Here is a 20,155-nt window from a genome sequence, read left to right as displayed (position 1 = left end):
AGGAGACATTTCCACTGTCTGGAAGTCTGTATAATAACAGCTGCTTTAATAACAGAAGCTAATGGTACTGGTACCTTGGCAGTCAGAAGACCCTAGGAGAGAGCTTATCAATATTTCTCATATACATGAAGCCATTTAGAGGCTACTAGGAAAGTGTTTCAGGAGTCCTGGTTTGGTGCAAGAATAGCAGTTCAAATCCACTAGAAATGACCAAAGACGGCATTAAATACCAGGGCAGACACACTTCCTGTTCAAATGGTTACTGCGCAGACACATTTTTCTTGCCCCAAGAGACCTCCCTGTGTAAGAATCCAACTTGCCTTCACTGCCTCACACAACTTAACACTTGATTTTTTTCTGACTGGGAAGAAATATCTAATCATTTGTTTCTTGTCCTAATAATGAATAGAGTTCCTCAAGGACAGGGATCTTGTATCACCAATGACACAACACAATTCTATGTGATACTTAGAAACGCTTCATAAATTTCAGTTCACTGAGACCTGGAATAGCATTCCAAAGAGAGGTGACCCAACAGAATGCTGAAATCATCAGACAATCTCTGGTATCCCATGCGAGTAAAGTTTTACTAAAGGTAATACAGAAACGGCTACAAGCATACATTGACAGAGAACTTCCACAAGTTCAAGCTGGAGGCCATGGAACGAGAGATATCATTGCTGATGTCCAATGGATCTTGGCTGAAAGCAGAGAATATCAGAAGGATGTTTACCTGTGCTTTATTGACTGCGCAAAGGCTTTCAACTGTGTGGATCATGACAAGCTATGGATAACATTGAGAAGTATGAGTATTCCAGAACACTTAATTGTGCTCATGAGGAATCTGTACGTGGACCAAGAGACAGTTGTTTGAACAGAACATGGGAACACTGAATGATTTAAAATTAAGAAAGATGTGTGACACGGTTGTATTCTTTCACCATACTTATTCAAAAAGCTGGGTTCTATGATGAAAAACATGGCTTCAGGATTGTAGAAAGACTCATTACCAACCTGCAACATGCACATGATAACAACCTTGTTTACTGAAAGTGAAGAAGACTTAAAATATTTACTGATGATCAAAGACCACAGCCTTCAGTATGGATTGCATCTCAATGTCAAGAAAACAAAAATCCTCGCCACTGGACCAATAAACAACATTCTTATCAACGGAGAAAAGACTAAAGTGATCAAGGACTTCATTCTTCTTATATCAACTATCAACACTCATGGAAGCAGCAGTCAAGAAATCAAACGATGTATTGCATTAGGTAAATCTGCTGCACAAGACCTTTTTAAAGTGCTGAAGAGCAAAGATGTCAGCTTGAAGACTAAGGTGCGCCTGACTCAAGCCATAGTATTTTCAATAACCTTATATGCATGCAAAAGCTGGACAGTGAATAAGGAAGACCGCAGAAGAATTGCTCTTTTGTGTTGTGTTATGGTGCTGGAGAAGAATACTGAAAGTGCCATGGGCTGCCAAAAGAACCAACAGATCTGTATTGGAAGAAGTGCAGCCAGAGTGTTCCTTAGAGGCCAAGATGGCCAAACTTCGTCTCTCATACTTTGGACATATTGTCAAGAGGGACCAATCTCTGGAGAAGGATATCATGTAGAGGGTCAGAGAAAAAGAGGAAGACCCCAGCGAGATGAATTGGCAAAGTGGCAGCATCAATGGGCTTAAGCGTGGCAACAATAGTGAGGTTGGCCCAGGATCAGGCAATGTTTCTTTCTGTTGTGCATAAGGTAGCTATGGGTCAGTACCGACTTGATGGCACCTAACAACAACAAACAGCTCCAGATAGAAGTTGAGGCTGCACTACTTCAGCCAGGCTCAAGAGGGCGTCTGGCACAAGGAGACACACAATAAACACGTGCTCCATCAATCAGACCAAGTTTCAACGAGTTCACACTTCTTGAACAACAAAGTGAACCTTCCTCACACAGTAAGAGGTCAGTTTCTACTAAACAGAATTATTCTCCAACAGAATTAGTAATAGGAAAATGTTCCTAGGATTTCTTAAAAGGAAAAGGCCACACTTGCACCAGGAAAGAGCATGGGATCACCTTTTCTCCTCTTCAAGTTGGTTAAGAAGCTCCACCTTCTCCCTGTCAGCTGCTTCCACCATTGTTCGCAGTTGGTCCATCTTGGCCTCCAATTCCAGAACATGCTGAGGAAGACAGGGATGGCAGTGAGTGGCATATTCTGACCCAGATACAGACCCAGGGGCACCTCCAAAGAGCTAAGACTAAGTGGTACAATGGTAGGGTACTAAAACCTTTCCACATTCAAATGCTTTATATGACCACTAATGGGTTACTTTCGGAAGCTAGACGATGAAATACCACACCATTAGATTAAAAAAACAACTCTTGTTTTTTTGTTTTGAAACTGAAACACATACAAAGGATAATCTACAAAACAGGATGTGTAGGCACAGGTAAGGTCCTAGTAAACAAGTTGGCGTAACGCAGAGAGACTCTGGACATAAAGACCAAAAGACTACTATAGACTCAAGAAGAACAAAACTTCATCTTAAGGAGGATGGAAACTGGTACCATAGGTCACAGCTTTCACACAAGCCCAGCAGGTAAATTCATACTCATCTCCACTACTCTCAAGACTAGCTCCCTGGCTCCAAGCACCAGGCATGCCTTTTGGCCTCCTCACTCAGCTTAAGAACCATCACCATCTCCACCACAAGACCAGCGCCAGACTTCACCTGATCGTGTCCATCCCGAGCCAGAGCTAGCTCCTGCTCTATCTCCCCCACGTGGCTCGTGGCCTTGGCCACCTCCGCCCTCTCTAGATCCCGTTCAGCCAGCAGCTGCTCAATGTGCTGCTGCTTCTCCTTCAGGGCCTCTTGGAGGGCAGTGGTGCCGGAGATCTTCCTGGCGTACCGGGAGGAGGTCTCAGTCAACTGCAAAGGAAAGTTAAAGAAGTGAAGGGCGATGATGCCATCAGGGAACCAGGGAGGGAGCAAGGCATGCATGGAGGGCGGCTCCTCAGCAAAGCACATAGCTGCCCCAGCTCACAGGCTTGCCCGTTACTAGGCTTGTCGTCAAGACACAAGGAAGCATGTAGCTGCTGTCAGGAAATTTCACACAGAACCAAAGTAAAGAGATCACAGAACAATCACACAACATGAAGAGGTCACAGAACAAACAATATGAAGAAGGTGTCTGGAAGGAGAATGCATGACTCAAAGCAAAGGCACCATGAGCTCAGTTGGCAGGACCTCACAGCAATCTAGAAAACCCTCACAGAAGCCACTTAGGCCGTTTCTCCAAAATCCATTTCTGCCTGAGCTTCATGAATACTTATCTTTTTGTTAAGACATCTGGCCAATCTTTTGAGCCTTCAACTTGAGGTTGATACATTCTCCCAACTTCTTTAGATTCTAGATTCTATTAAGTAAGCAAGAGGCCACACACCGTGGCACCCAAACCTTCCTTTGGTTGATTAAACAGTTGGATTGTTGTCAGGATTTTCTTCATCTTTCTATCAACATGAAAGGCATACGAACAAGATCTCATCCCAATCACCAGAGAGCTTTACGTAGAGACAGTTAAGAATGGGGGTGAGCACCCAAGTGCTCGAGCATGTATATCCTTGGCTTGTACACACACACAGAGAATAAGGGGAGAAAATTGAGTAGAAAGAGGGAATACTAAAGGAGGAGGGAGGAAGGAAGAGAAATGATGGAGAAAGAACTACACAAGAAGATGGAGGAGTCGAAAGAGGGGTGGGGAATGGGGTGGGGAAAGAAAGCTTCTATGTGTCTATCTGTTGATCTTCACTGCTACACTGGCTTCATTCCTCATTTTAAGACTAACAATCATGGATAAACACAGAGAACAATAACTTCAACACACAATATGTCTGTGAAATATTAACAGACAATTCAGCAAGTTGAATAATACTTCTTCCAGGCTGATTCCAGGGGCTGGTAGGTGGTTCAGGAAAAGGACTCATTCCTTGGCAGCGTTGGATTCTAGCTCTACATCAATCCAGGCTAAATGGAATCGTTGATAATCGCAGCCCCATTTGTCATCTGAATGCTCTTCTATTAATCAGGCCACCTGAGCCCTGGTGGCAGGATACAACGGACAGTGAGCCTCTCTCATCAATTAATCATTAGGCAGTCTGATAATTGTGAGAGTAAAGGAATCCATCCAATCAAATCGACACTGCCCTTTACTGTCCCTCCTTTTACAGACTAGGGGAAATTTCTGTTCTCTTTTAACTATCTGACCTTCAATTTCCAATTCCATTATGTGCTTAAATTAGATTTCCTCTTGCTAACATTTATTCCTGACTATGCTTTATCTGAGGAACTCTGGGAGTGTAGTGGTTACAAATTGGGCTGCGAGCTGCAAGGTCAGCAGTTCGAAACTACCAGCTGTTCCGCAGGAGAAAGATGAGGCAGTCTGCTCCTGTAAAGATTTACAGCCTCGGAAACCCTGTGTAGGGTCGCTATGAGTCGGAACCGACTCCACGGCACATAACAACAACATGCTTTATCTGAGGTTCCCAAACCAGGTACATAGACTATAGACTCCCCAGTGCACTGCAGCAAACAGGGCACTGTGGGACATTGCCAATTTTCAAGGGAAACGCAGTACCATCTGTTAGACACCACGCAAACTACTAGCTCAAGGCAATTCTGTTTCAACATTACATTGTACTTACTACCTTTCTTTCCTTAGCATTACATCTTTGCAAAGCTGGGATGTGGTTACTGCCACGATCAGAAAGCAAGTACTGTGTAAAAATCAATGTGACCTAGGAAACGAGAATAGCATTTTCCTTTTTTAACTTTGTAGTTTACCTTTCACAATTAGATTTTTTTTTAAATACTATTTTATTGTGTTTTGAATGGTGGTTTACCCAGTTGCTGAGGTTTCCATTCAACAACTTCTGCTCCCTTGCTCAGTGACACTGGATCTGTCCTTCACAGTGCACCAGCATTCTCACTATCTCAGTCCCTTCCCATTGATCTAGCTACCCTGTCCCTTACATTCTCATGTTTTGTCTCTCCTGAATTTTATTTTGTTGTTGTTGAGACTATACACAGCAAAACATACACCAGTTCAACAGTTTCTAAATGCGCAATTTAGGGACAATAATTACATGCTTTGAGCTACATAACCCATCCTCAATCTCCTTTTCTGAGTTGTCCTTCCCTCATTAGCAACTAAGCTTCCCAAGCCCCTAAGGTTCTAGCTCATCTTCTGAGGTGTCTATCTGATCCCACGGAGCTACTTTGTAACACAGCACAGTGCTCAAAGCAGACCTTTTTTACTAGTTAAGCTAAACTACAGTTTGATCTTAAGACTTCAGGGGATATTTTAGGTTTAAGGTTTAAAAATTATCTCAGGACATTCATTTCAGGGGTTCATCCATGCTCCAGAGAATCTAGAGTCCATTGCAATTTGAAATTCTCTTTTGTAATTTCCCCTTTTTGATAAAATTTCTCCTAGGGAATTTTTGATCAAAATGTTCAGTAATGGTAGGTGGACACCATCCAGTTCTGGTCTCACGGCAGACTAGGCAGAGCTAGGTATTCATGGAGGTTCATCTTTGGTTTACAGACACTGTCAACCATTTGTTTATGTAAGTCATTTTTTTTTTTTAAAGGAGCACTGTATTTATAGGTGATAATCCTTATTTTGTAAGCCAATCTGTTATTTAGTTCTAATGGTACCCTGAAGTCCTGGTGTAGGTGGCACTGTGAGTTAATGCGCTGTACTACAAAAGTGGGTTGGAACCACAAGGCCAGTGGTTCAAGCTCACCAGCTGCTCAGGATCACTGTAAGTCAGAACTGACTCAACAGCACATAACAACAACAACAAGAATGAAATTAAAACATTATTTTTTTCTTTGAACTTTTGTGTACCACATATTTTCATCAAATGGCTACTAAATTGTCATTAGGTATCATCTAGTTGATTTTTGCCTCATTGTGACCCTATGTGCAGAGAACTATCTCATAAGGTTTTCTAGGTTGTAATTTTTACAGAAGGAGTCCTAGCATGGCCCTATGGATTAATGCACTGGACTGCAAGGTCAGTTTACAAGGTCAGCAGTTCAAACTCACCAGCCACTCCTGGGAAACCCTACACAGGGTTGCTATGAGTCGGACCCGACTTGACGGCACTTAACAACAATACTGTTTTACATATTTTCTGGAGTCCTGGTGTAGTGCTGTGGGTTAATGCCCTGGACTGCAAAATTCAGTTTGAACTGCAAGGTCAGTGGTTCAAGCTCACCAGATGCTCCTTGGAAACCCTCTACAGGGTCGCTATGGGTCGGAACCGACTCGAACGGCACTTCACAACAACAACCTTTACAGGAACAGATCACCACAAAGCTGCTGTGTGGGTTCCAACTGCCAATCTTTTAGTTAGCAGCCAAGTGCTTAACTGCTGAGCCATGAGGGCTCTTTAGACATAAATATTAAGTGGTCTGAACTTAATAAACAAAACTTACCTACTTATTTTTGCTTAGGGAAACTCAGGGAAGTAACTGAGACACTAAATGTGCCAAGAACCCAGAAAGTTTGGGAACCTCTGTGCATATGATCATTTTGCTTTAGAGAACCTTCAGACTTTCTATAGATGCCTGCAACTATCTGGATTCCGAGACGCCCTGCGGGCCACTGCTGCTCCATTTTAAATTTGATTATTAGCCTTATGAGTCCTGGTGTGGTGCTGTAGAATACTAACTACAAGGTCGACAGTTCAACTCTACTCACCACTCTCAGAAAGGTGTCGCTTCAAGCCAGAACCGACTCGATGGCACACTACCACGACAACATAATCAATATAATATTTTAATATTCAATGCTATGTTTAGGAGCTCAGCTCAGTTTATGAACGATCAGAGGCTCAAACCACAGGCTGTGCAGTAGGAGAGGGGACCCAGTGACTTGCTTCCATGAAGATTTCAGTAGAGGAAACCCCATGGAGCACTTTGGCTCTGTCCTATGGGGTGTCTCTGGAGTCCTGGTGTGGCACTGTGCGTTTATGTGCTAGACTGCAAGTTCGAATGAAACAAAAGGTCGGCAGTTCAAGCTTACCAGCTGCTCCTCAGAAACCCTCTACAGGGTTGCTATGAGTCAGAACCTATGCAACAACAAGTCAGAACCTATGCAACAACAACAATGGGGTGTCTCTATGAGTCAGAATTTATTCAATGGCAGTGGGTTTGGTTTTTTCCAGGGGATATCCCTATCATATTCTTTCTTTTACGGTAACTCCTTATTTAGAAACTACAGCTACCCTATCCAAGATATATATGTTGTTGAGAAGTGCCGTCGAGTTGGTTCCGACCCATAGCGACCCTGTACAGGGTTTCCAAGGGTGTAAATCTTTACGGGAGTAGAAAGCCTCATCTTTCTCCCGCGGAGCGGCTGGTAGTTTTGAACCACTGACCTTAAGGTTCGCAGCCCGATTCATAACCACTACGCTACCAGAGCTCCTTATATAAGCATATATAAGCAGCCTAAAAGGCAGGGTGCAGGACAGGGCAGGGTCACTATGAGTCATCACAGCACCTAATAACAGGGAGGGAAGCTCATTGTTCTTGTCTGCATTCTTCACTAAAGTGAGGTGAGCTACCAAGTGTTCTAGAAAGAGAGGTGGGTGGGACCAGGGAGAGAGGCGGGTGGGACCAGGAAGGGTTTGATGTTTTCCCGAAAAAAGACCTTTTTTAATTTTTAAAAATATTACTATTAGGCAAAAAAAATTATTCTAGTAAGATTTCCAGTCTAAAATAGATACTCCCCTTGGAACTGTTTTGAGATTAGCCAGGTAGACCAAGTAGACGTAGACCAGGTGTCCTAAGTAACATTTGCTGGCCTTCTCTGACAAAAGTTTTGTCCAAACACAGGGCTCTCTTAACTTCATAAAAGTCCATTTGTAATTCCCCCACCCCACCCCCACACACCTGTGGAAGATGCATTTATTCATATGCAAATAAATCAGGTATCTATTTAGCCTAAATGTTAAGAGAAAGAAAGTCCAGTGCACAACCCCCATATAAAAGAATGATTCCACTGGATTGCCCTTCCCTGTCAGCTGCAAGAGAAATTCAGGCGAGAGGAGACTGCGGACCAGCACCCTGACTTTCCCATCACACCATTCCACGGTTCAACTCCCTGTCTGTCATGCACTGCTAGAAAGCACAGATCCTGCACACAGTAGGGCAGGATTTTATGCTGCCTTTTCAAAGATAAGACAGTTTTGCCTCATGTCGAGGTATAGTCTTAAGGACAGGGAATGAGGCCAAAAAGCTTTGCTTTTGTCTCTAAACAAACACCAAGCAGAATGAGGTGCTACCTATTTTAAATCTGAAATTTCTACTTTTCCTGCCCTAAATGGGATCAAAGCGGAAGGTAGGAAAAGAGGGAGAGGGAAAGGGAGGAACAGAGAACAGAATAGAGGAAACAAAAGATGGCCTTTCCTTACTTCTTTCAAGTTGTTAAGCACTCTGGTGGCACCATGGGTCAAGCACTGGGCTCCTAAGCACTAGGCTGGAGCCACTCTGCAGGAGGAAGACAAGGCGGTCTGAATCCATAGACTGACAGCGTGGGAGCCCTGTGGAGCACTTCTACTCTATCTTACATGGTTGCTAAGAGTTGGAACCTACTTGCTAGCAGTGGGTAAGTTTCAAGTTGTCAAAGTTTTCTTCTACATCCTCTGGCCCAAGTCAGGAAAACTCCCCACATGAATTCTTTCAGTAGATTAGACTATGTTAATTAATTTAAGACTAAGATTCTAAGAACACACCATTTCTCAAACTGCTTTGATTCCTAAATTACACAAGGCTAAAGAGAAAGAGATCTGCATACTCAAGAAAATAATCTTCCAGTTTCCCTGTCTTTCTTATTGCACCTAAAATAACTTCAGAAAACAAATGTATCCCATATGCTAGTCTAAACAGCAGTTATTACATATTTATCAAGAACTAGTACATTTTAAAGTCTGAAAAATTGAAAACGGATCATTGAATGCCTTTTTCTATTTCAAAAAACTGTATATTCTGGCTTGAGTTCCTTTTTTTTTTTTTTTTTTTTTTTTTAACTTACTCCTAGGGAATGTCACAGCAGGGCTACAACTAACATTCAACACAAGGACAGGGGAGATTCTTTTTCATAGCCAAGCAGGTGCAGGGGCAGGAGTGAGGAGCGTGGGGGAAGGAAGGGAGGCTTACTAATCCCGTCCGACTGGGCTTGCTGCTCACGGAGGAGGCTACCGAGCTCATGGAGCTGAGGGAGGAGGCTGAAGGGCTGCGCTTCAGGCTGGCGGGCGTGCTCGCCATCACTCGCCTCACTGCAGCAGCCTTGGCTTTGGCAGGTGTCGTGGAAGGGAAGCCAATCTTGGTGACTTTGTGAACAGGTGCAAACAAGCCATATTTGGGTTGACACTGAAAATACCTTTAAAGAACAAAATAGAAACAGTGAATAAAAATGCCCACCTAATGAAATAACAACTGTAACCAAAATGTTTACCAAAGTCTTAATTCATGACTGGTTGGCTATGAATTCTACCAGTGAGCTGAGGTCATCCATTCATGTGTGAGCTGATAAAGGACTCTCAGTGATGTTTTGGAAACATACTAATGATAGAGACAGGGTTACTCATCTTCTACTAAGGTGCTCTGCAAAAGTAATGACTATTTCCACCATGTGATCAATGTAAAGCAGAGGAGGTCAACAACATAGCAACCTCCCTTACTGTGACCAAACCAAACAAAGAGAAAGGAAATCAAGCAGACACTCAACTCTGGCAGAGCCATTAATGTCAATGTGGAGAATATCAACTAGTAATGTCAGTTAATGGCAGGTTTGAAACTCATTACCTTATGGCTCAAGACAATTAAAATGTTTTAATGTCAAGAAGGGATGGCGTCACAGCCAAGGAGTAGATAGGTTTATAGGACAGGACAACAACACCAGTAAGTCATGCTCACCATGGAATGGTCCTATCATTCAAAATCAAAAGGGCAACATTTTCCTAAGGACAAAGTTGAGAAGAGATCAGAAGGTGGATGCAATGGGAACAAGAGTCACAGTGAGGGAGCAGGATAACTGTGTTGCATGGCGGGGATTGTAAGCACTGAGATGAAACAAAGTGTATGACTGTTGAATGTAAAACTAACAATATTGTCTATAAACCACTCAATTCTCAATAAAAAGTTTGGGTTTTTTTTGTTGTTGTTGTTTTGTTTTTTAAAAAAGAAGGGATGGCTTCAGAATTGTTGTAGCATCAAGATAGTGAGATACCCACAAGGCACTACTTACTATATTTAATTATAAGGTGTATGTTTTAAAATCAATGTTTTGTAAGTAAAATGTAAACCGTAACCTTTTGATATTTAAAGCTGTCCACTAATATATACTCCTACCATTAATGCATTATATGCCAGGCCTGTCCCAGTGCCTTCAAACCTTTAAAAAAGGAATGTGAGAAATTCTTCCTTGAATTCATTTGCATTCTTTAACTGCCATCATGTCTCTGGGAGGAGACAGTAGGGTTATCGTCCTAAAAGAAGAGGTATAGACAATGGAAACAGGGAACCCAGGGAGGAAACAGGGAAAGTCCTGACACATTGTGGGAATTACAACAAATGTCACAGAACAATGTGTACATGAACTACTGAATGGAAAACTAATTTGCTATGTCAAATTCCACCTAAAGCACAATAAAGTGTCAAAAATAAAATACAATTTAAAAATAAATGAAAGAGAAGAGTCATGCCTGCTGTTTCTTGGATAGGATGGAATTCTTAGGGTCAGACACAAAGACACACTATACATTCTTTCTCAAAAAAATTCATTTCCTGATCTCTATCCTCCACACCTCGACACCCAGGACGGAATTCACTCAGAGGGTACTTGTTATCAAAAGGGTGAGAAGCCAAAAAGATGGCATTTATTTCCTTTCTATGATGGAAAACAAAGTAAATGCTTGTTTGGAATCACCTCAAATACAAAATATATATTGCCAAAGAAACAGGAGAAAGAGCAACTCCAGTTCTAGTTGGGGAGAAACAGCAGCTGAGTCTTTGAGTTGAAGGCAATGTCTGTTTGTTTCACTGGGGTAGGGTGGGGGGTCTTAAGGTGCAGACTTAGCAGTACTATCTCCAGGCTAGTATGTACTCTGGTGAGACCTGCTTGAGTCCCTCCACGGGTTAGGAGGGAGACCCGACGCCATGCACTCCCACACAAACCTTGTTCCAGCAACAGCTCCATCGTTCTTCCCAAGAGGTTCGTCTAACTCCACGCCACACCATTCCCCCTTGGCAAAGTCCGTCTCCCCAAGAAACCGGACCACACCAGCCTTTGTGCCGCCAACCTGTACAAAGACAGTGTCAGAATGAAAAGAGACAGGCATAATTTCAGAGCACCCTCTTTCCTGGTTCTAACACATAGGCCTGGACTTACATTATCAGAGTGATTGAAAGCCCTAAATAGCTTAATAATAACATTACCAAAGTAACAAGGATGCCTAACTAACAAAATTAAGACTACCCACCAAATTCATGATTCCCTTCCTAAGGAGCCCTGGTAGCATAGTGAGTTAAGCACTGAGCTGATAACCAAAAACCAGCAATTCAAACCCAACCAGAGGCACCTGGGAAGAAAGGCTTGGTGATCTGCATCGAAAAGGTCATAACCGTGAAAGCCCCCATGGAGTTCTACTCTACAGCCATGGAGTCACCATGAATTGGACATGACTCGATGGCAACTATATATCACCTAGGGAGAAAGGCTATATGGGAGGGATTCGAGAAGAGCTGTATAGAAACATCCCAGTGACAGAACAGGTGTCACTGGGGACAGTTAGTGGCTGGGGAAAACTCCATGGGCAGGGACTTCATCGTGCTTATGACTGCAACTGGCAATGTCTGGCAGAGCACAGAACAGGCATTCCACACACATCTGTTGAGTGAATGAAAAGAGACCATCTCAGCTGGGACCTTCATTGAAAAGGTCACTTTTCCATGTTCTTGAAGTCAAACCAATTAATTAAAAAAAAAAAAAAAACCCTGGCTGAGGTTGAATTTGAATATGATTTTTCTGGAGCAAGTAGATCTGCTAACCCAGAGCCTGGGATCTAAGACTGGACAAAGTCAACCATTAGCGCTGTCTATTAATTGGTTAATTTACTGAATCTCTCAAGCTCTGTTTCTTCATTAGTAAAATGGAGATCATCAAAGGACTGCTTTGAGACATCAAAATGCTTAGCAAAGGAAATGACAGTTAGTTTCTCTGTTAGCAGCTAATCTGTGTATGCTAACAAGTAATAGTCATAGCTTCAGCACATTGGACGTTTTCATATTCTTGCCAGTACTTGTGGAATCTACATATAGCCACATATAAAATGAGCCTCAGTTTTCGCCTTCCTCTTAGCACCAGCCTCCTAAGCAGAAGTCCAACAACATCACATGAGCAGAACACAGCACATTAGTGAAAGATGATGCAATCTCTTCAGTTAGTCTTTTGGGTTCTTTTGGGGTGAGTCTAACTTGCTGTCATGAATACTGTGGTCAGTAATTCTCCAAGAAAAACACAGGCTTCATTCAAATCCTTAGTTTTGTTTTTTAAAAAGATAACCACAAATAACAGACTAATAGCTCTGCTCTAAATGCAGGTAATACATTATTCATTGACACTGAAAAAATATAGACTATGACATCAAGTTTTTAAAATAAATGACTTGTTCATATTAAGTGCTGTCAATGGGTTCTGACTCATAGCAACCCTGTACCTATATAAGGGTTTCCAATGAGCAGCTGGTTGGTTTGAACTGCCGACCTTAGGGTTCACAGTCCAGTGCTGATCTTACAGTGCCACTCCAAGAGACAACTAGCTCCTCCAATGATGCTGAAGTCTAGTAACTGCTCAATGAAAGATGAGGCTTTCTGCTCCGGTAAATATCTACAGCACTGGAAACCCTACTCAGAATCAAGTCATAAGCAGTGGTTTCTGGTTTTCCTAGAATAGGCAGTTTTATTAAGACTTTTTTTTCTACTAACCTTGGAATTCTTGACTCATCTTAATAGCTGGTATACATTTCCTTTCCAATCAAAGATCAATAGTAATCACTCAAAATAGCTTCAATGGAGACCTAAAATACCTGAAACGCTTTCCTATTTAATCATTCCACAGTCAAAAGTTGTTCTTAGCAGTTTCAGAAGATCCAGAGTATTCTGGTACTGCATGCATTTCCATTAAGTATAAGCCACAATTTTCAAGTCAAATCTAAGAAATCTACAGGCTAGAGCAGGGGTGGAATGCCTAGTGTGGCACTATAGGATAATACACTGGACTGCAATGTCAGTTTGAACTATAAGGTCAGGGTTCAAGCTCATCAGCTGCTACTCAGAAACCCTAACATAGGGTTGCTATGAGTTGAAATCGACACGCCAGCACTTCAGAACAACAACAAGAGTTTGGGTGAGTAATGTCCGGCCCGTGGGCTATAAGGTCATTACATCTGACCCTGCCAAGTTCCAGCCATCACACTGTTGTTGTTGTTGTAGAGTGCCATGGAGTCAGTTCCAACTCATCACCATCACACTGTTGTTACTAAGTGCCATCAGGTCAGTTCCTATCCATAGTGATCCTGTACAGACTTTCCAAGGAACAGCTAGTGAGCTTGAGCCACGATCTTGCAGTTCAAACAGACTTTGCAGTCCAGCTCACTAACCCACAGGGCCACACCAGGACTCCTAGACATCATATTGTTGCTGTGTTCTGAAGTGCCGTCGAGTTGGTGCCGACCCATAGCGACCCTGTATAGGGTTTCCGAGGAGCAGCTGGTGAGCTTGAACTGCCGACCTTGAAGTTCAAATGGCTTTGCAGTCTGGCGCATTAACCCAGAGTGCCACGCCATCATATTAGCGGTGAGCTAACTAAATGTTTGACCAAATATAGCAGGCTATTTTTTTTCTCTTTTCTCTCTTGCTTTTTAAGTTTTTATTGTGAATTGAGTGAAGGTTTACAGACAAGATTATCAGTTTTACATTCAATAAATCATATATTTTGTTTCATTTCAATGATTACAACAGTCATCCTAGTAGGCTAATTTTTAAGTTGATAATTTTGTACGGCCCACAAATGATTCTAAAAATTTTGGCAGGAAAAGGTTTCTCACTCATGGTCTAGAGAGATATCAAGTTTATTAAAGAAAAAAAGAAAGAAAGAAAAGGCTACTGCATTTACAAGTCCATGTAAAAACTGTTGAAGTCGGGTATGTTCTGCTGTGTATATTTTCAACAATGAAAATAAGACAAATTATAAAAAAAGAAAGCATTGAAAATATATATATATATTTTCATATATACAAAGAGATTCCCACTGCAAAATAATTCACTACCATTCATTCTCTTTCCTCCAAGTATAATTCACTGTCATCAAGTCAATCTTGGCACCTAGTTACCCATAGAACAGAGCAGAACTACCCCACAGGGTTTCCGAGACTGGCATCATATGGAAGCAGATGCCATACCTTTCTCCCACAGAGCAGCTGGTGGGATTGGACTGCAGTGGAGCATATGAAGTACTGTGCCACCAAGGCTCCTTTTACTCTAAGTAAGCAAGCATGTAACTCCTAACATTCTAGTCCACAGGTCAAAATTGTAAGTCACTAATGGAGACAACAATCAATTTATGCCAAAAAGCTCTATAAAAGATACACTCAGCAATGTTTTCTTTCTTCAACGTGTATTTCCTGAGTCCTTGGGCCTCTCAGTTCACAGTACTGGCCAATGAGGAAGAGAGAAGATTCAAAGAATTATTTACAGCAAAAAGGGATAAGCATTTCAAGAGGGTTCTGTGAAAAAGGATACAAGTACTCTTCTGTAAGGGTCGGAACCGAGTCCACAGCGCTTAACAACAACAACAACAAGACTTCTGTAGGTTCTTGTGAAAATAAAAACACTGGTAAATTCTGCAGGGTTAATGAATGGCTCCAGAAACAACAGGAAACAGGAAATAGCTCATTCTGTCCAGACTCTGCCATCTCTCCATTATCCAAACCTAAGTCAGACCCTGCGCCTTGGTTTATAATGCTATCAAATGTCCAATGAGTGGTAATGTGGATGGTTCTACAGGAACTTGGTAAGCAATAAGAGCTGGATAAGTGTCTTAATAAAATCAGTAAGTATGGCTAACTGACATTTACCAAATACAAATTTAGCCCTGACGTCAAACTTAATCACCTGTGAAATGAAGGCTCCCCCCAGCATTGATACTTTACATTACCTTAACTAGAGAGTCATTTCAGCCATGACAATTCTCATAGAGAGAGGTAAATCTTCATTCCCCAGCTTTTACTCATTGGTCCTATTTCTATTTCCTGTTATACTTTGCACTCTTACTCCTCTTCATCAACAGTATATGAGGGGTTTCACAAAATTCATGGGAAAAAATGGAATGAAAAGATGGAATTTTTTCAAGAATTTTTTGAAGCCCTCTCGTGTAATGTGACAGCTGGATTCAAAACGTCCCAATTCTCTCATGAGGACTAACTTAATGAGTACCTATAATGTGCCAAGCCCTGTCCTAAGGTGCTGAGGATACAATATGAGAAAGACAAGAAGATCTCCATGCTTCCGGTCAAGGAGAAGCAGAGACATTAAGTTCAGGAATAAATGAGGGAGCATTTCAAATCATGAAGTGTGCTAAGATAGTGTTGTGGAGGGTGTCTTTAGTTGGGAGCCAGAAAAAGGATGCCTGGGGGGGGTGGGGGAGTGGCATTCAAGTCAAGACTCAATGACTAAAAGGCCCGTCATGAGAAGACCTCCCAATAGAAGGAAGAACAGATCCTAAGATGGAAATCAGTTGAGGTGTTTAAGAAACTGCAAGGAAGCCAATGGAGTGGAATGAAGACAGAGGGAGAGAGTGGCAGGAGAAGAGATGGACGGGAGGCTGGGTCCAGCTTACTGAGGCCCAACAGGCCCTAGAAAGGAACTCAGAGTTCATTTAAAGCAATGGGAAGCCCTGTGAGAAAAGCTCTCTGGCACCTAGGACAATGGCTGGCCCACAGCAGACAAGTGTTAAAGACAGTGATAGAAGGCACAGTTTCTCGAGGTTAAGTCAGTAATCCTAGTTTCTTAACTCCCTTTATGACACTATAACCTGTGATGTTGAATAAATCCCCTTAAGCACTGATATGGCAAGAGCAGATAATATAATTTTGAATGGACCTTTGGCTGAAAGATGAAAATCTTACACCTTAGCCCCTGGACCTGTTTAATCTTCACTCCTACAAAGCATATGAACTCCTACCCTCAAGACTGTGGACCTCAGTCACTCTTCAAGCCTGGAACTGAACTCATCCTGTAAAACATCAGCCAAACAATAACACCAAGGAGGTCTGCACTCCTTAGAACAATCAACCATACAAAGCCAAAAGGGCACCATTTGCCCCAAAACAAAACTCAGAAGGCAGGAAGAGGCAGAAAAGGACAAATGGCCATGAGGAACCCAGGCAGGAAGTATGAAAAGTGCTATGATATTAGGAGGATTGCAATCCATGTCATGAAATAAAACACACATAAATTGTTGAATGAAAAACTAATTTGCTCTGTACCCTTGGCACCTAAATGACAATTAAAAGTTTAAATAAATAATTTAAAATTCCAATTAAAAAATTAAAGTATATCAGCTCTTTCAGGATCCAAGATCCCAAGAACACCAAGAAACAAATGGAAAGGATGGGCTCAACTTGGTTATACCCAAAACTTAACATTTTAAAATATGAGTCCATAAATTTTCTAAATAAAACTTAAATTAAAAACAAATAGGTGACTAGATAAAATATGACATAGCCAGTAAAACCTGTGCAAATTATGTTTTATAAGCAGAAACCTGTCAAAGAAGGAAAACTCAAGTATTTCCCATAAAAACAAGCGACAGAAGAGTGGTAAAGCTGCGCCCTGTCAAAGGCAGAAAACCTGCAGACAGCCCAACCCACTGCCGCTCAGTCTATTCCAACTCACAGCGACCCTGGGAGGCAGTGAAACTGCTCTTCAGGATTTCCAGGATTGCAAATCTGTATGAAGGCACTGTCTCACCTTTCCCTGAGCAAGAGCTGCTGGCTGAACTACCAACTTTGGGATGAGTAGCCCAACCCATAGGACTCAGTAAACAAGGCAGTCCCAGTGAGTTACAGCTCTCACAGGTTTCACTGTCTCATAAAATGGAATATATCAAGCCTTACAAAGCAATTAAGTACTGACATGTGTGACAAGATGAAGGATTTGAACAACATTCTATGTTACGTTCAAGTTGCAAACACAAAAAATCTATACATATGGGATGTGATTCCACTTACAGAAAAGGTTCATAAAGAACAAATGTATAAAGGCAGAAAACAATCAGTGACTGGCTGGGGGATGGAAGGGGAAATGACCACAAACTGTGTAAAGCCAAACAGCAGCTTTGTTTTTTAATGAGTAGCTACATTTATTAGTATGTTGTTGTTGTGAAGTGCCATTGAGTCGATTCCAACCCATAGCGACCCTGTACAGCGTTTCTGAGGAGTGGCTGGCGAGCTTCAACCGCCAACCTTGCAGTTCAAACTACTTTGCAGTCTGGTACATTAACTCACAGCACCGCACCAGGACTCCAATTTATTAGGATTGTTGTTGTTGTTGTTGTTGTTAAGTGCCGTCGAGTCAGTTTCGACCCATAGCGACCCTGTACAGGGTTTCCGAGGGTGTAAATCTTTATTAGCATAGAAATATGCAAAACCAAAAGTATTTTTTAATCAGACATGAGACAAAATGTTTGTGAATTGTTGAATGGAGAACTGATCTTGTCTATAAATCTTCACCCAATTCACAATAAAAAGTTAAAAAATCAAAGTATATTGTGATATGGTATACATATATATGACAAAACCCCACTGTGTATGGGTTTCAAATTTACATGATATGGATCAATCTCACAAACTTGTGTTGAACAAATGAGAAACACATTAAAGAAGTACATGATAGATGAACTATCATTATTTAAGGTTCAAACACAAGTTAAATAAACCGTTGTTGTTGTTGATATGTGCCGTGGAGTCGATTCCGACTCATAGCGACCCTGTACAGGGTTTCCAAGGCTGTAAATCTTTACGGGAGCAGAAAGCCTCATCTTTCTCCCGTAGTATAGTTAAAAGACAGGATGCTGGTCACCCTTGAGGTGAGAGTAGTATCTGTAGAAGGTGACAATAGGAGACTAGAGACAGGGGTGGGGGTGGGGGTTCCAGTTTTTGGTAATGTTCTATCTCTTGATCGGGGTACTAGGTCATGGGGATGCTCATTTTGGAAAACTTCATCCAGTAGTGAGTGCATCATGGTGCATTTTTCTGCACATACATGTGTGAATAAAGATAATTTTTAAATCCCAGAAAGACTGGTTTTCCCCATTTCACATTCATACAGAAAAAGTGTTGCTAACAAGAGAAAGTGCTTTAAGGATCTTAGTGTGAGAGCCCTGGGGAGGAGCTCAGAGCAAAATATAGTCATCACTTTAAAATGAAAGATAAAGCAGTCTTCCTCCTCATATATGGTCATAAGCTAAGTTCCAGACACAGACATGACAGCATAACCATGCTGAAGCAGAAGCGCTCACATTGGTCAAGTTTCTAAAGAACTTGGAATCACACCCTTGAGTTGTCAAAATATTCCACAGCATGCGAATATGAGATACAGGAAAACAGCAAGACCATCTCAGAACCACACAGAGTCGTTAGTTACCCAGGGGAAAATCCAGTCTGGAAATAGGTGTTTCTGCGAGTCAAATCAGCCACAAAGCCCATAAGACAAACTAATGCAATCTTCAACTAAGAAGAGTCAGGAAATAGTTATAAGAACAAACAGAAAAACGGAGAGGCCAGAGGGATGTAAAGACATAGATAAGTGTTACACGCAACTCTTCTACTGCTCGTTGGGTCTCCTGACAGTCCCAAAACCAGCACCACTCACTTCACAGTCAAATTCTTTAGGGGTCATCTAATCCATAACACTTTGGCATGAAAATATATTGCCATAATTCTTGTCAATCCTCTTTTCCACTGACGGCCATGGCATAAGGTGGGGTGGGGAGCATTCCACACTCCCCTACTGCTTCCCCCAAACATGCCCTTGGCTAAGGAGTTGTTCTTTGGTTCTTAGAGAGGCCATGTGGCTACTCATCTCGCTTAGTGCAGGAATCCCTTCCTGCCTTCCCGCAAGAACAGAGATTACAGAGAACAAACAAGATGGCGGATAGGGTGGAAGTGCAGAAGGAGCTCCGTCAGCAACAACACAGAATACAAGACCAAGCAGGATCTAGGGATGGTCCCAGAACTCTGAACCACACATAAAAGAAATATTTAGAAGGTTGGAAGGCTTACAGCTGGGGGAGTTTGTGGCAGAAGAAAGAAATCCACTGCTTTCTAGTTCGGGACGCTAGCTGCTCCAGGAACCGCCATCTTGGGTGAGACCAAGAGGGGCAGGATTGGAGCAGCCACGGACACCTGGCAGAACCACGGAGATAGAGGTATTGGCATTCTTTTCTTTTGGTGTCTGTTCATTGGTCCCTTGCTGTCTGAGCACCTCCATTCTGATGACTATAGGGGTGCCTGAGCTAGTGGGCACCCCAGCCCCACCCTCGGAGGGTTCTACTACGCATATGCACAGATATCCTCGAAATTTAAAGAGACAGTTTCCACTTAAAACCAAATGGCCACAGTCAACCCTGAACTGTTTACAACTAGAAAAAAGGCCTGAATGGGGATTGTGGAGTGGGACAAGCAGACTAAAAAGGAAATAAGCCAAAACTTAAATCCTAAGTTACATCAAAACAATCAACAGTGGCATCTTGAAATTTCTCAAGAAGAAGAGTGAAAAGGGAAGCCCATTTCCTGATCACATCTACCTGGAGGCAATCAGAAAGCAAAAAAAATACCAAAATACATAACCCATCTAAGTATTAAGGCCATAGATAAACCCTGAATATGCCAAAAAAACAGAAGCAGATGACTATAGCTGCACATGTCCAGAAACGAGATAAAGTGACTGCGGCAAATGAGCTAGAAGGAGACCTACACTCCATACTGGAAGATGGGCAGGCTTTGGAAATGCTAGACAAGGAATTCAGAAAC

The 20,155-nt window shown here is 42.1% G+C and overlaps 1 protein-coding gene across 3 annotated transcripts in view; it reads right to left on the bottom strand.

Annotated features, from left to right (window-relative positions):
• CLIP1 (CAP-GLY domain containing linker protein 1) overlaps positions 1-20,155 on the bottom strand; it is a 110,375-nt gene that overhangs the window by 75,648 nt on the left and 14,572 nt on the right. For all 3 annotated transcript variants that reach the window (XM_006865387.1, XM_006865386.1, XM_006865388.1), the window contains exons 3-6: positions 11,241-11,365; positions 9,222-9,444; positions 2,727-2,924; positions 2,071-2,174 (exon numbers count right to left, since the gene is read on the bottom strand). In XM_006865387.1, coding sequence (XP_006865449.1) covers positions 2,071-2,174; positions 2,727-2,924; positions 9,222-9,444; positions 11,241-11,365 — 650 coding nt within the window. The remainder of the gene's footprint in view (positions 1-2,070; positions 2,175-2,726; positions 2,925-9,221; positions 9,445-11,240; positions 11,366-20,155) is intronic.

The sequence above is a fragment of the Chrysochloris asiatica genome, unplaced genomic scaffold (genome assembly GCF_000296735.1).
Source record: "Chrysochloris asiatica unplaced genomic scaffold, ChrAsi1.0 scaffold00078, whole genome shotgun sequence".
NCBI lineage: Eukaryota > Metazoa > Chordata > Mammalia > Afrosoricida > Chrysochloridae > Chrysochloris > Chrysochloris asiatica.
This window is presented reverse-complemented; position numbering and strand designations above follow the sequence as displayed.